Below are 15,411 nucleotides of genomic sequence, written 5' to 3'. Positions count from 1 at the left end.
AATCTTGTTTTTAGGGGCCCGTTCACACCATAATGTACACATTCGTGCATTATCACATGTTCCTGTACGATGTGTTTATGACAGTCTATTATTTCAATGGACTGCGAAATGCAATACAACAGGTATGATTTTTTAAATTGTGCTGAACCAAACTGCATGGTACAGCCTGTGTCCCCACAGGGAAATCTCACTTCCTGTCCTGGATATACAACAGGAAGTGAGTTAAAATCCAGGGAGCTCCAACACTACCCTGATATTCAGCTGTAGCAGGGGGTAGTTAAACTGATGTTAAAGTCTTGATTTTTGTTTAAAAATAACAAACATGTCATACTTACCTGCTCTGTGCAGAGGTTTTGCAAAGAGCAGCCCAGATCCTCCACTTCTAAGGTCCCTCGCTGGTGCTCCTGGCCCCTCCCTCCTTCCAAGTGCCCCCCACAGCAAGCCGCTTGCTATATGTGCACTTGTGCTGAACTGGTGCTCTGTGTGTCCATTCAGACATGGAGCTGCGGCTCAGCCCCGCCGCCTCTTTCTCCTCATTGGCTCACTGACTTTAAATGACAGCAGCGGGAGCCAATGGGAGAGTCCACGGACAGCCAAGGCTCTTATGCAACATTACTGGATCATTATACCACCCTATACTACTCACATCTGCCACTATACCTCCCTATACTACTCACATCTGCCACTATACCTCCCTATACTACTCACATCTGCCACTATACCTCCCTATACTACCCACATCTGCCACTATACCTCCCTATACTACTCACATCTGCCACTATACCTCCCTATACTACTCACATCGGCCACTATACCTCCCTATACTACTCACATCTGCCACTATACCTCCCTATACTACCCACATCTGCCACTATACCTCCCTATACTACTCACATCTGCCACTATACCTCCCTATACTACCCACATCTGCCACTATACCTCCCTATACAACCCACATCTGCCACTATACCTCCCTATACTACCCACATCTGTCACTATACCTCCCTATACTACTCACATCTGCCACTATACCTCCCTATACTACCCACATCTGCCACTATACCTCCCTATACTACCCACATCTGCCACTATACCTCCCTATACAACCCACATCTGCCACTATACCTCTCTATACTACCCACATCTGCCACTATACTATCCTATACTACTCACATTTGCCATTATACCACCCAATACTACTCACATCTGCCACTATACCCCCTTATACTACTCACATCTGCCACTATACCTCTCTATACTACCCACATCTGTCACTATACTTCCCTATTCTACTCACATCTGCCACTATCCCCCCCCTATACTACCCACACCTGCCCCTATACCACCCACATCTGCCACTATAACACCCTAAACTACTCACATCTGTAACTATACCACCCTATACTACTCACATCTGCCACTATACCACCCTATACTACTCACATCTGCCACTATACCTCCCTATACTACCCACATGTGCCCCTATACCACCCTATACTACTCACATCTGCCACAATACCTCCCTATACTACCCACATCTGCCACTATACCTCCCTATACTACCCACATCCTCCACTATGTCACCCTATACTACCCACATTTGCCATTATACCAGCTTAAACTACTCACATCTGCCACTACACCACCCTATACTACTCACATCTGCCACTATACCACCCTATACTACTCACATTTGCCACTATACCTCCCTATACTACCCACATCTGCCACTATACCACCCTACACTACTCACATCTGCCACTATACCTCCCTAGATTACTCACATCTGCCACTATACCTCCCTATACTACCCACATATGCCACTATACCACCCTATACTACTCACATCTGCCACTATACCACCCTATACTACTCACATCTGCCACAATACCTCCCTATACTACCCACATCTGCCACTATACCTCCCTATACTACCCACATCTGCCACTATATCACCCTATACTACCAACATCTGCCACTATACCACCTTAAACTACTCAAATCTGCCACTATACCACCCTATACTACCCACATCAGCCACTATACCTCCCTATACTACCCACATCTGCCACTATACCTTTCTATACTACCCACATCTGCCACTATACAACCCTATTCTACTCACATCTGCCGCTATACATCCCTATACTACCCACATCTGCCACTATACCTCCCTATTCTACTCACATCTGTCACTATAATTCCCTATACTACTCACATCTGCCACAATACCTCCCTATACTACCCACATCTGCTCTATACCTTCCTATACTACCCACATCTGCCACTATACCTGACTATACTACCCACATCTGAGACTATACCACCCTATATTACTCACATCTGCCACTATACAACCCTATACTACTCACATCTGCCACTATACCTCCCTATACAACTCACATCTGCCACTATACCTCTCTATACTACCCACATCTGTCACTATACCTCCCTATTCTACCCCCATCTGCCCCTATACCACCCACATCTGCCACTATACCACCCTATACTACTCACATCTGCCACTATACCACCCTATACTACTCACATCTGCCAATATGCCACCCTATACTACTCACATCTGCCACTATACCACCCTATAATACCCACATCTGCCACTATACCTCCCTATACTAACCACATATGCCACTATACCTCCCTATATTACTCACATCTGCCACTATACCACCCTATACTACTCACACCTGCCACAATACCTCCCTATACTACCCACATCTGCCACTATACCACCCTATACTACCCACATCTGCCACTATATCACCCTAAACTACCAACATCTGCCACTATACCACCTTAAACTACTCCCATCTGCCACTATACCACCCTATACTACTCACATCTGCCACTATACCTCTCTATACTACCCACGTCTGCCAGTATACCACCCTATACTACTCAAATCTGCCACTATACCACCCACATCTGCCACTATACCACCCTATACTACTCACATCTGCCACTATACCACCCTATACTACTCACATCTGCCACTATACTACCCTATACTACCCACATCTGCCACTATACCTCCCTATACTAACCACATATGCCACTATACCTCCTTATACTACTCACATCTGCCACTTTACCTCCCTATACTACTTACATTACCAATTAAAGAAAAACCTTACACACAGCAGAAAACAATGATGAATACACAGCTGCAGTGGCCCCTGTGGTGGGATAACTATTACACAACATAACTGAACCAAAACTTGCAGAATGTTTGCAAAGAAAGTTGGTCTGGAGTCATGCAATGTGGACTTGCTGCAGGGCAATTACTTGCTATACGGGATTGTTTCATAGAATCTAATAATTTATGTATGATAGATTAATAATTTTATGCAATGACACAGGGTTTATTATTATATATGATTGTTGGAGTGAATGAATTTGACATGTGTACAGTAAGGGATTATGTTAAAAGGAGTGGGTTCGCTATCACTAGATTGTGGGATTATAGATTTGCGCTGCTTTTTTTTTCTTGCCAAAAACTGAGACTTACGTGGCTCTTGCTGTAAACTTGCATGGCTCTTGCTGTCGACTTGCAGGGCTCTTGCTGTAGACTTGCGGGGCTCTTGCTGTAGACTTGCGGGGCTCTTGCTGTAGACTTGCGGGGCTCTTGCTGTAGACTTGCGGGGCTCTTGCTGTAGACTTGCAGGGCTCTTGCTGTAGACTTGCGGGGCTCTTGCTGTAGACTTGCGGGGCTCTTGCTGTAGACTCACCACTGCAACTTTGCTCTTGCTAGAGACTTGCTACAAATTGGAAACGTGTTAACTAGAACTTGTGCTTCAAGTGCTCTGCAACTGTGTGTACAACTTGCCAGGGAAGATGTGCAGCAAGTTCACAAGACTTACAATTCAATACTGCCACAAATGTGTGGCAAGTTATCCCTGCAATCTGGGATTGACAGATCTCTGTTCTGTTTCTCTCATGAGCGATCCCAGGTGCCGGAGGACATTGCGGCTGACAGGGCAACGCATCGGCATCGTCATCGCAGCTCAAGTGCGCCCCCAATGGTCTTAAAGCGGTCGATGTACAGCTACCGCGATTCACCCAGGGGAGCCAACCTGCCGCAGTACAACTACGGCGGCTGGTCCTCAACTGGTTAAGCAATATTATTATATTACCATCACATTATCTCTCCTCCCCTTTTCTGATTGGTCCCACTTATCTTTGCTTTGTGTTTGCTTTAGCTAAAAAAATAAATAAAAAAGAAACAGAAACAGTTTAAGTCCCTGAATGAGGTGCACAATGGGAGGGCTAATTCAAAACATATGGGAAACACTAAGTATAGCATTCCCCTGCGTTCAACCCCATTAAGCAGCAAAGGGAACCTGGAAAACCTGCCTCTAATTTATAAGAAAAACAAAGTCTTGTTTCCATACAATGCCAAATACAAATGTGGAATCTCTGTGCTGTATGAAGGTGCCTTTGCATCCTGTGGTCCTATAGTACAAATTCCCTTAAAAAGTGAAAGGGATAGGTGTTGAGTTTGCAAATTTCTTGAAAAGCTTCATATTACTGGCTGATTAAGCAATGTTTTTTTTATATGCAGGGAGAAGCTCGGTGATAAATACGCCAGAAACACCGGATACAACCAAGTCGCTGATCTGAACAACTTTATTATCCTCTATCCTCAAGCCAAATCTAACATGTCTAACCTCAATGGATGCTGGGACTGGTAATGTTACTGATATTACATCCTCCATTGTATAGAAATGTAACAAACTGCAGATCAGAACAGCAAGAAAACAACTGTGTATCATATTATTAATAAGAGAAGCAAAGACATCTTTTCATCTAGTTACAAAATATACAACTGCAGGATCTGAGATCTAATGAGTATTTTTCTGTCTCTCGGACAGGTGGGGATTCAGCAGTAAAGAATACGGTAAGATATTTATGATTTTATGGTTACACGAATAAGGTTAGCTTTTCTTGGAGAACTAGCTGTCCCCCTGCTGAAAATGCTAATTACCTGGCTGTCTAAAGCTTTAATGTGAGTCACTGATCTGGAACCAACATAATACATAATCCTGATATTTGTGCTTATTCCTGGTCAGTAACTGGAACCAAACTAGTGGATAAGCATGACAACTATCATAACTTCAGCCCTGCCCAGGCCACCCTCTTCAATCCAAATGGCTGTTGGGGTGTAGCCCACACCCCTTTTAACCTAGCATACCCCAATCACTGACATTCTTTATTGCTATTTTCTAAAAACAAACCTATTTTATACTCAATCGTTTATGCCGATACTCCTGAAGTATCCATTATGTCCAATTAGAAATGCTTAGGATTTATCCTTTGACATATGGATCACGTAACCATACTGTTAGGCCCCTTTCACAAAGGCTTGTCTGTGTACAGACTCAGCTTTGCTCAGCAGGGATCGCTGTGCCCTTAAAGCCCATATGAAAGGAGCCTTATAGGCAAAATAAAAAATTACACATATAAAGTAGTCTTTCACTAGCATTTACAGTCTCCCCTGTCATTTGGTTTTTGTTACCTGTTGATTCAGTCAGTAGATTCATTATTATCCCTTTCATTTAGTAATGCTGTGTGATTTCACTGCAAAGCAAACAGCGTTGTCACCCTCCTGGGCAGGGTAATCTTAGATGGAAATGGAGTTGTAGATGAACTTTAAGGCTCCATTCACACCTGGGCATTCCAGAAACATGGCAAAAACGCGGTACGCATTTGCAATGTCATTACCTCTAATGGCACCCCAATCGCGGTGCGATTTTGCCACGGTAAATCACACTGCAATTGTAGCAAATATGCAATATCGCTCAAAAGAAGCTCCTGCTCTTTTTGTGAACAACAAGCTTGGTGCATTGCAACTTTGCTGCGATTGCAGCGTGATTCATCCCGCGACTAACGTGACAAAATTGCACCACGATTGAGGTGCCATTAAAAGTAATGGCATCGCCAACGCATCCCGCGTTTTGAAATGATTCTGGAAATGTGGGCAAAATTACGAGACAAACAAATTAAAGCCCTACTCCAGCTAATACTTTTTAAGCAGTTACAACAAGTTTTATTTTTCTTTTGGAAAAAAAGGTTTAACCACTTGATGACCAGCGACGTACTTATACATTGCTAAACTTCAAGTGGTTATACCAGGAGGATCCAGGCTGCAGGCATCATACCGGTACTGTTTTTTTAGAGCCGATCTCTTGTAAAAGCATTCCTAGCAGCTAACTAGCTGCTGGATTGCTTTTACCAACAGCAGGGGGCAGAACGACCCCTCCTACTGCCTTCCGCAGCTTTACTCCCATCCCACTGTGAGTCCTAATTGACCAGCCGGCATTTCCACTGGCTGATCATAGAGGCGGTCAAGGACTGGAGCTGCTTTGAACGCTTCTATGATATAGGAACCCACAAGTGATGAGCTTACATCACTTCTGGTTTCCCCAGAAGTAAATGGTGATATTTTCATAACTGAAAAGCATTTGATCACACCGACCTTGGTATGATCAAATGCTTTTAAGAACAGAGGAGGGATACGGGGTCTTATAGACCTCAGATCTCTCCATAAAGAGTACCTGTCACATGCCAATTGCTGTCACGGGTGATATTTACATTCCTTGTGACAGCAATAAAAGTGATTTAAAGCAGAGGTTCACACAAAAATTTAACCTCCGCTTTTTGGAACCCTCCCCCCCTCCGGTGTCACATTTGGCACCTTTCAGGGGGAGGGGGGTGCAGATACCTGTCTAAGACAGGTATTTTCACCCACTTCCGGGTAGAGACTCCCATGGGAGTCTATGCCTCTACCCATCCTGGCACGCTGTCTGCTGGGACACACACGGGTCCCAGAGACAGCGCAGACCATTCCCATTGCGCTGCACGGCTCACGCATGCGCAGTAGGGAACCGGTTCACTTTCTGATTCCCTCATCGAGAATGGCAAGGCAGCAGCCGAGAGCCGAGCGATTGCTCGGCCTCAGCTGCCGACATCGCTGGACTCCAGGAAAGGTAAGTGCCCATTTATTAAAAGTCAGCAGCTGCAGTATTTGTAGCTGCTGACTTTAAAAAAAAAAAATCGCCAGACTCCCTCTTTAAAAAAAGAAAGAAATTAAAGCGAACGTGTAAAAATAAAGTAAAAAAATAAATTTTTTAAGTGCCCCAGACCTACCGTACTCGCGTGCAAGGCATACGCATGCGTCAGTCCCACGTGCACTCAAACACGGATCATCCCACACATGTGAGGTATCACCACAAACATCAGTTAAAGGGCAGTAATTCTAGCTCCAGACCTACTGTGTAAATTTAAAGTGGTAACCTGTGAAGGCTTTTAAAGCAACGCATATGGATTTTAAAATTGGTGTCATTTGCTGCCATTACATGCACATCTGCAATTTTAAAGAGTGACATGTTTGGCATCTATTTACTCAGTGTAACATCATATTTAATTTTTACAAAAAAATGGGTTATGAATTGTCTGTATTTGCATGAAAATTCTAAAAGTGTATTTTTTCCACAAAAAAAATTGCATTTGAAAACCGCTGTGCAAAATATCTTGTGACATAAAAAATTGCAATGCCTACCAATTTATTCTCCAGGGCCTCTGCTTTAAAGTATATATAAAGTATGCTTTAAAGTATATATATATATATATATATATATATATATATATATATATATATATATATATATATGATATTTAAAATAATGTAGAATGTTTGGGAGTTCTAAGAAATTTTCTAGCAAAAAATACTGACTGTTACATGTAAACAAAAATTGCCAGAAAAGCCCTGGTCTTCAAGTGACACATGGATAAAATTTGACCATTATAGGCACCCCAGGCAGTGTAATCTGGCTTGTTCAAACAACCCCTGTAAAAGACATTTTTGCTGCACAGCTTGACTTGTTTAAGGAGTGGGAAAAAACTGGCAAGGTCAATAGGTAATAAGAATGTTAAAGTGGGTAGTCAGAAGAAAAAACTGCTTTGTTAATACTACCGACTGAGTCCATCATATACTGCATTTTTTATTTTCCTCCTAGTACCCCTTTAAAACAGTTCTTAAAGGAGAAGTCCAGCCAAGGCTCGTTTGGCTATACTTCTCCTATGGATCACAGGAGTGAAATTCGTTTTGCATTCCTGTCACCGATTTCAGTCCAGGCACCATGTTATCCCGACCACAGAGAATGGATCTGCCAGGTGCACTGTCTCAGAGGCCGCTGAGAGGCTGAGACAGGCCGTTCCGCCCCCTCCACAGCCCAATGCTCCAATGAGAGGGAGAAGAGCAGAGAGCTGTGACTGACAGTCTACAGCTCTCTGCTCACGGAGCTCTGAAAACCGAGTGATTGGTGTTGTTCGATCGCTCTGCTCTTAGTGTAGAGGCGCCAGGGGACAAATGCAACATCGGACCAATGCTGCATCCACCTAGGTAAGTATGAATGGGGGGGATCCTTTACTTCCCTTTTAACCCCTTCAGATCCACGTTATAGCCAAATGACAGCTACAGCGTGGATCTGCTTTGCCAGGAAGCTGTCAATAGACATCCACCCCTTTGCATACTCCGCGCGCTCCCTGCGATGTGATCACCGAGTCAATAAGACTCGAGTAATCACAGATCAGAGTAAGGGGTCGATCCCGGCCCCTTACCACGTGATCAGCTTCAGCCAATGACAGCTGATCACGTGATGTAAACAGAAGATCTGTAATTGTTTTTCTTTTCTGCTCACACTGACAGCGTGAGCAGAAAAAAAAGCAGATCAGCTTCTGCTCCCGAAGATGAAGAGGTGAAGCCGTCTCATATATGCCCACCAGTACTGCCTGCCAGTGCCACAAATCATTGCCCAGAGCAACAACAAATTAGTGCCCACCAGTACATAAGTGCGAGCAATCAGTGTCACCTATCAATGCCCACAATTGCCACCTATCAATGCCCCCCAGTGGTGCTAATCAGTGCCTCATCAGTGCCACCTAGCAGTGCTGCCTATCAGTGTCACCTACCAGTGCTGATCAGTACCCATCAGTGCCCATCACTGCCAGTTATCAGTGCCACCTATTAGTGCCCCTCAGTGCCACTTATCAATGCCCTTCAGTGCCACCCATCAGTGCCACCCATCAGTGCCCATCAATGCCAGCTATCAGTGCCCACCAGTGCCACCTCATCAGTGCCCACCAGTGCCGCCTATTAGTGCCCATCAATGCAGCCTATCAGTGCCCATTAGTGTAGCCTCATCAGTGTACATCAATGAAGGAGAAAAATCGCCTGTTTGCATAATTTATTAACAAAATATAAAATGGTTTTGTATTTTTTTTTGGTCTTTTTACATTTTTTTAACAAAAAATAAACAACCCAGTGGTGATCAAATACCACCAAAAGAAAGCTCTATTTGTGGGGAAAAAATTTGGGTACAGTGTTGTATGACCGCGCAATTGTCATTCAAAGAGTGACAGTGCTAAAAGCTGAAAATTGGTCTGTGCAGGAGGGGAGTTTAGGTGCCCAGTAAGCAAGTGGTTAAGTCAGATAAAAAATAAATAAAGTCAGCAGTTACAAATACTTTAGCTACTGACTTTTAATTAAAGGACACTTATTTGTCCAAGGATCCAGCTCCATTCTCACCTGGATTGGTTGTTCGCTGGTCTTTGGGTCCCCAGCACTGGCATGTTTAGTATGGAAAGCCGGCTGTAACTTGCGGCTTCCCAGCCAGCTTCCCACTTTGAGAAAATAAGGGGAGGAGGACATAAAGCATAACTTTTCATTTAGGCTGGGTTCACACTGCTGCGGTGACGAGATCGGATGTGATTCGCACCGCACTGCAGTGCAAATCACATCCGATCTCTGTGCGATGCGAGTTCAGCCATACAGATAGTATGGCTGAATTCACATCGCACCCGGCCCAAACTCGCACAGGACCCTTTTTTTGGTCCATAGCAGAATCGGATCGCATGGGTGTTCACACCATGCGATCCGATTCCTGTCCGAGTTTGCAGATCGCACTGCGATATGCGAACTGATCTGGGGGTGTCATTAACTTTTCACTGACACTCCCAGCAGTTCGCATAGGGCAGTGTGAACTGCCGCCGGGAGTCATGCGATGCGGGAACCCGCAGCGGATTCGCAGCGTTCCCGCATCGCAGCAGTGTGAACCCAGCCTTAAGGTAAAGTTCTACTTCAAGTACAGTCCCATGTGCCTACAGTTACACTAATAAACACAGAATATGCATCTTTCCAGTGACATTAACCCTACTCACCTTTTTCAGCTAACAAGAATGGACCTGAGATAGTCGGCATTGAAAGGATGATGCTGAGGACTTTGGGACAGTATTAAAGTTTTCACAGCAGCGGAGATGGAATAGTGGGGTCACCCACTAGTGGACTGAATGTTACAAATGTCATGTCATTTCTTGTAAATAATAAAAAAAATATGTTAAATCCCCATCTCTCCCTTGATATTTTCTCTAAAATCATCCATTACTGGAGAGACACTTCAGTTGTTGATGAAGTAAGAAGCATTGAAGAACAAAATGCTGACTCTTCATGAATTCTTCATGAATAATAATCTGACATGACTTCTTTATGTTACAAAAGTACATTCACAAAGTTCTGTATAATTTAACTTCTTAAATAGAGGTTCAAACTGTTAAAATTTATGTTTTTACTTTGCCTAAAATCACATCCTTTCCTTTTTTCTGAAGAGGCGGGACATACTTTTAAAAGGAATGTGTTTGAATGGTTGTCTGGCCAAGTCAACACTAGAGCCTTCCAGGTGCAGAGTTGTCTCCTGCAGTATTTCCTTTTAGCCACATGATGCCCTCAGTCTTCCAGGTTGAATGACAGCCAATAAAACTCATCTCAGAAGACTGAGGGCTTACTGAGGGGGTTTACCATGGTGTCTTTCATCCACAGCGTAATGATGCAGAGAGCAGTGCTAACACCATCAAGTCAGTGACACTCTCTGCATCAACAGGAGATAGAAGGGAAAGGAGCAATACGATTGAAACCTTTAAATACATTAAGGCCGCGTACACACGCGCGGACTGTTCGCCCAACTTTGTCCGTCCAACAGTTTCGGCAAACAGTCCGCTCAAACTTAGCATGGACGGACATGGCCACACACGACGGACGAACAGTTTGCTGAAACCGTGCGCGATGACGTGAACGGCACGTACGACGGGACGAAAAATACGACGTCCTATACACTGCATTATAGCTTTCGGCGTGAAAATCCTTTCTGAGCATGCGCGCAACTTTGTTTGACGAACAAGCCTACACACGGGCGGACTGTTCGCTCAAACAAGGTTTCAGCGGACAGTTTTTCGGAATTTACGAAAAACCTTGTCCTTCCAACTGTCCGCTGAAACTGTCCGCTGAAAGCCCACACACGAGCGGACTGTCCGCCCAAACACTGTTCAGCGGACAAAGTTGGGCGAACAGTCCGCCCGTGTGTACGCGGCCTAAGGGTGTAAATACGGTTGAAGAGGGCAGTATTTTCAATATGAAGCTAAGATCAAGAACACAGGGACATTCCCTTAAAAAAGCAGGAGGAAAGTTCAAAACTAACCTTAGTATTATTTTAACCACTTCATGACTGTGCTATAGTCAAAAGGATGGCTACAGCATGCACTTTTAATTTATATGAAGGTTTTGCTTTTGAAGCTCGCATTGAATGTTTTATCTGTGGAGTTAGTGTTCATTAACAGGATTCTATTCTAGTTGGGCTAGGTAGCGCCACATATTATTTACTGCATATTGACTGATATTGGGTGAGATCATGATCTATGTTGGCAGCTTCCTAGTCCCAGTATGGTTGTGCGCAGTAGTTATGCCTTGTGTTTATGGCTACAGCATGGCTTTCTCATTCTATTTATGGACCTCCTCCCACAACCACACCCCCCGCACATCCTTCAGACACAATCGCAAGTGATCACATGCAAACTTGCCGGTTATCGGCATTCCTTTCCTCATGCGCTGTCACAGTGTGAGAGGAGGAGAGCCAGTAACCGGCAAGTGTCCATCTTTCCTGCCTCATCAGTGTTGCCCCACCAGTGCCCATGTGTGCAGCCTATCAGTGCCCATCAGTGCATCAGTGCATCAGTGCAGGCTAATCAGCTCACATAAATGAAGGAGAAAAATAACTTATTTGCATATTGTTCTAACCGAAACTAATGCTGCGTACACACGACTGGACTTTTCGACGGACTAGGTCCGATGGTCTTCCCGACTGACTTTCGGCAGAGTTCCGACAGACTTTCCAAACGAAAGGACTTGGCCACACACATGCACACCAAAGTCCGACGGATTTGAACGTGATGATGTACGACCGGACTAAAATAAGGAAGTTCATATCCAGTAGCCAATAGCTGCCCTAGCGTCAGTTTTAGTCCATCGAACTAGCATACAGACGAACGGATTTTTTTGACCGGACTCGAGTCCATTGGAAAGATTTGAAACATGTTTTATTTCTAGGTCCGTCTGACTTTTGGGGAAAAAAAGTCTGCTGGAGTCCACACACGAAAGTCCGATCGTGTGTATGCGGCATAAGAAACTTTTTTTTTTTTTTTTCAAAATGTTTGGCCTTTTTTGCTTATTTAGAAAAAAATAGAAAACCCAGTGGTGACTAAATCAAAGACAGCTCTATCTGTCTCAAAAAAAATGATAATAATTTCATATGGGTAGATTGCTGCATGATCGCGCAATTGTAGTGTTACAGTGCTGAAAGCAGAAAATTGGCATGGGCAGGAAGAGGGTGAAAGTGCCCAGTATTGAAGTGGTTACAGAAAGAGTAGTTGATGCTAAGAATAGATTTCCATGAGAGGTAAAAGTAATATAGTGTGCATTCAAGATCTGCAGTAATGTGGATAATAAATGTTCTGCATATATTAACATGACAACACTGTCAAAATATGTTAGCAGGGCCCAAAAGAAATGTTTAATTATCTAAATTGTAGACCAATATAGTAAACATTATCTGCGACAAAGTAAAAGTAAGAAAAAATGGGCGGTCCAGATAGAACTGCTATGGAAGGATGAAGGGACATTGGCTTCCACATCTGTCACATCAAACTGCTCAGGCCCCTTTCACACTGCCACAACTTTAAAGTCGCACAATTTCAGGGAATGCCTATGTAAACTTGAGGTCTATGGATCTCAACTAGCATCAAAGTCAGACCAAAGTAGTACAGGGACTACTTTGAGGTCGGTACAACTTGAAGTTGCACAGATATGAATGGTTACCATTGGGAATCATGGGGTACGACTTGTCATGCGACTCATGTCCAAAGTCACAGGAAAAGTCGCACTAATGTGAAAGCAGCCTAAGGCTCTCTTTCCACTTGTGCAACTTGTTCTGCACCTTGGGACTGCAAAGTCACATGACAAGTTGTACCCCATGATTTCCAATGAGTACCGTTCATATCTACGCCACTTCAAGTTGCAGCGACTTCAAAGTAGTCCCTGCACTACTTTGGTCTGACTTTGATGTGACTTGAGGTCCACAGACCTCAAGAATACACAGGAATTGCTTCAAGTCGCATTAAAATTGTGGCATAATCGTGCGAATTTCAGGTCGCAATAGTGGAAACCTACACAGCCAGTCTGAGGATTTACCACATAAAAGAAATATACGTGACTGTACCAGCTAGTGACCATCAAAATGACGCTGAGATAAGTCAGGCAAAAGAAGGGAGGACCTTGACAACTTTAAATTGGGTCGCTGCTTGTGACCCCAGACCCTAGGATAGGCCATGGCGATACTAAGCAAGATGTGTTTTTTACTGCTATTTATAGTAAAGCCAATTCACACCATAATGCATGGAGGTATCGCATTCTATGCAACAAGATTTTATGTACATTGAGGAGTGCTGATTACTGTTTAGGGCCCATTCACATGGATGAATGGATTGATTAATGAACAAATGGATGGATGGAGGAAGAGGGGGGTAGAGAGGGGTAAACAAAGGGATAGATAGATGAAGAGGGGAGACTAGAAGGATAAATGGATGGATGGATGAATATAGAAGGGGGAAAATAAAGGGATGAATGGGTAAAGTGAGATGGATGGGCAGGTAAATGAAAGGAGAGGGGAGGGGGCTAAAGAGGGAAAAATAGAAGGATCGATGAATAGAGAATGAAGGATGAATGGCAAAGGGAATAAAAAGAGATGTATAGAAGCATATGGGTGGATGGACGGAGTGGCGATAGAAAGGGATAAATAGAGAGATAGACAGAAAAAGGGTGATGGATGGATCGATAGAGGGGTGAATACAGGGATAAATGACTATAGAGGTGGATATATGTATTGATAGAAGAAAGGATATAGGGATGGAGAGATGGACGGATGTGGGGATAGGTGGAGAAGGGGAAGGAAAGGGATAAATAAGGAAAGGATGGATAGACAGTACTGGATGGATGAGTGGAGGAAAGGGACAGAGAGGGAAAAATTTAGAAATAAATGGATAAAGTGGGATGATGGATGGATGGACGGATAGATGGACAGGCACATGAATGAGGAGGGGGGGAATGATAGGGATAAATAGAATGATGGATGGGTGAAACAGAGAAGGATAAATAGGGAGATGTCTCCCTATATATAGACAAACCTGAGCAGTTATTGTTAAATAGGGAGATGGATTGATAAAGAAGGGAAAAGAGAGGGAACAAATAGAGAACAAGATAGATGAAGTGGGATGGATGGAGAAGGGGATAGAGAGGGGAAAATGTAGGAATGAATGGATCAAGTGGGATGGATGAATGGATAGATGGATGGATGGACAGGCACATGGATGAGGAGGTGGGGGTGCTTGAGAGGGATAAATAGAGGGGTGTATGGATGGAAAGAGAAGGATAAATAAGGAGACGGATGGATAAAAAAGGGAATAGAGGGGGGGGGAAGGACTAGATGGATAAAGAGGGATGGATGGATGGATGGATGAAGAATGGGATAGGAAGGGATACATAGGGGGATGGAGGGATGAATAGAGAGGAATGGATAAAGGGATGTGTGGATGGATGGGGAAGGGGATAGAAAACAAAAAATAGCAGGATGGGTAGGTGGGCAGAGTGGGGATAGAGAGCGATAAATAGAGGGATAAATGGATAAAGTGAGAGGGGGGATGGATGGAGGGATAACTAAAAGGATAGATGGAAATACAGATGGATATACAGTATAGATGGTTGGGAGAAAGGCTATAGGAATGAATATATGGGGGATGGATGGATAACTGGATTGATGGAGGAGAAAGAAAGGGATAAATAAAGGAAATGATAAATAGAGAGGGCTGGATGGAAGGATGAATGGAGGAATAGATAAAAGAGTGATGGATGAATAGCTGGAGGGATGGGGTGGCTACAGGAAAGAAGGGATGTATGAATGAATATAGGCAAGAATAGAGGTATGGATTGATATAGGGATGAAGGAATAGAGAAGG

The 15,411-nt window shown here is 43.8% G+C and overlaps 1 protein-coding gene across 1 annotated transcript in view; it reads left to right on the top strand.

Moving 5' to 3' along the window:
* Positions 1–10,417, top strand: part of LOC143960419 (poly(3-hydroxybutyrate) depolymerase-like) — a 48,160-nt gene extending 37,743 nt beyond the window's left edge. Inside the window, exons 9-11 of the mRNA XM_077469009.1 lie at positions 4,580–4,705; positions 4,890–4,915; positions 10,246–10,417. Of these exons, the coding sequence (XP_077325135.1) occupies positions 4,580–4,705; positions 4,890–4,915; positions 10,246–10,313 (220 nt within the window). The 3' untranslated portion in view covers positions 10,314–10,417. The remainder of the gene's footprint in view (positions 1–4,579; positions 4,706–4,889; positions 4,916–10,245) is intronic.
* Positions 10,418–15,411: the final 4,994 nt, after the last annotated feature.

This window comes from Lithobates pipiens, unplaced genomic scaffold, assembly GCF_037356315.1.
Source record: "Lithobates pipiens isolate NorthernLeopardFrog02 unplaced genomic scaffold, aLitPip1_a1.2 Scaffold_8, whole genome shotgun sequence".
Taxonomy (NCBI): Eukaryota; Metazoa; Chordata; class Amphibia; order Anura; family Ranidae; genus Lithobates; species Lithobates pipiens.
This window is presented reverse-complemented; position numbering and strand designations above follow the sequence as displayed.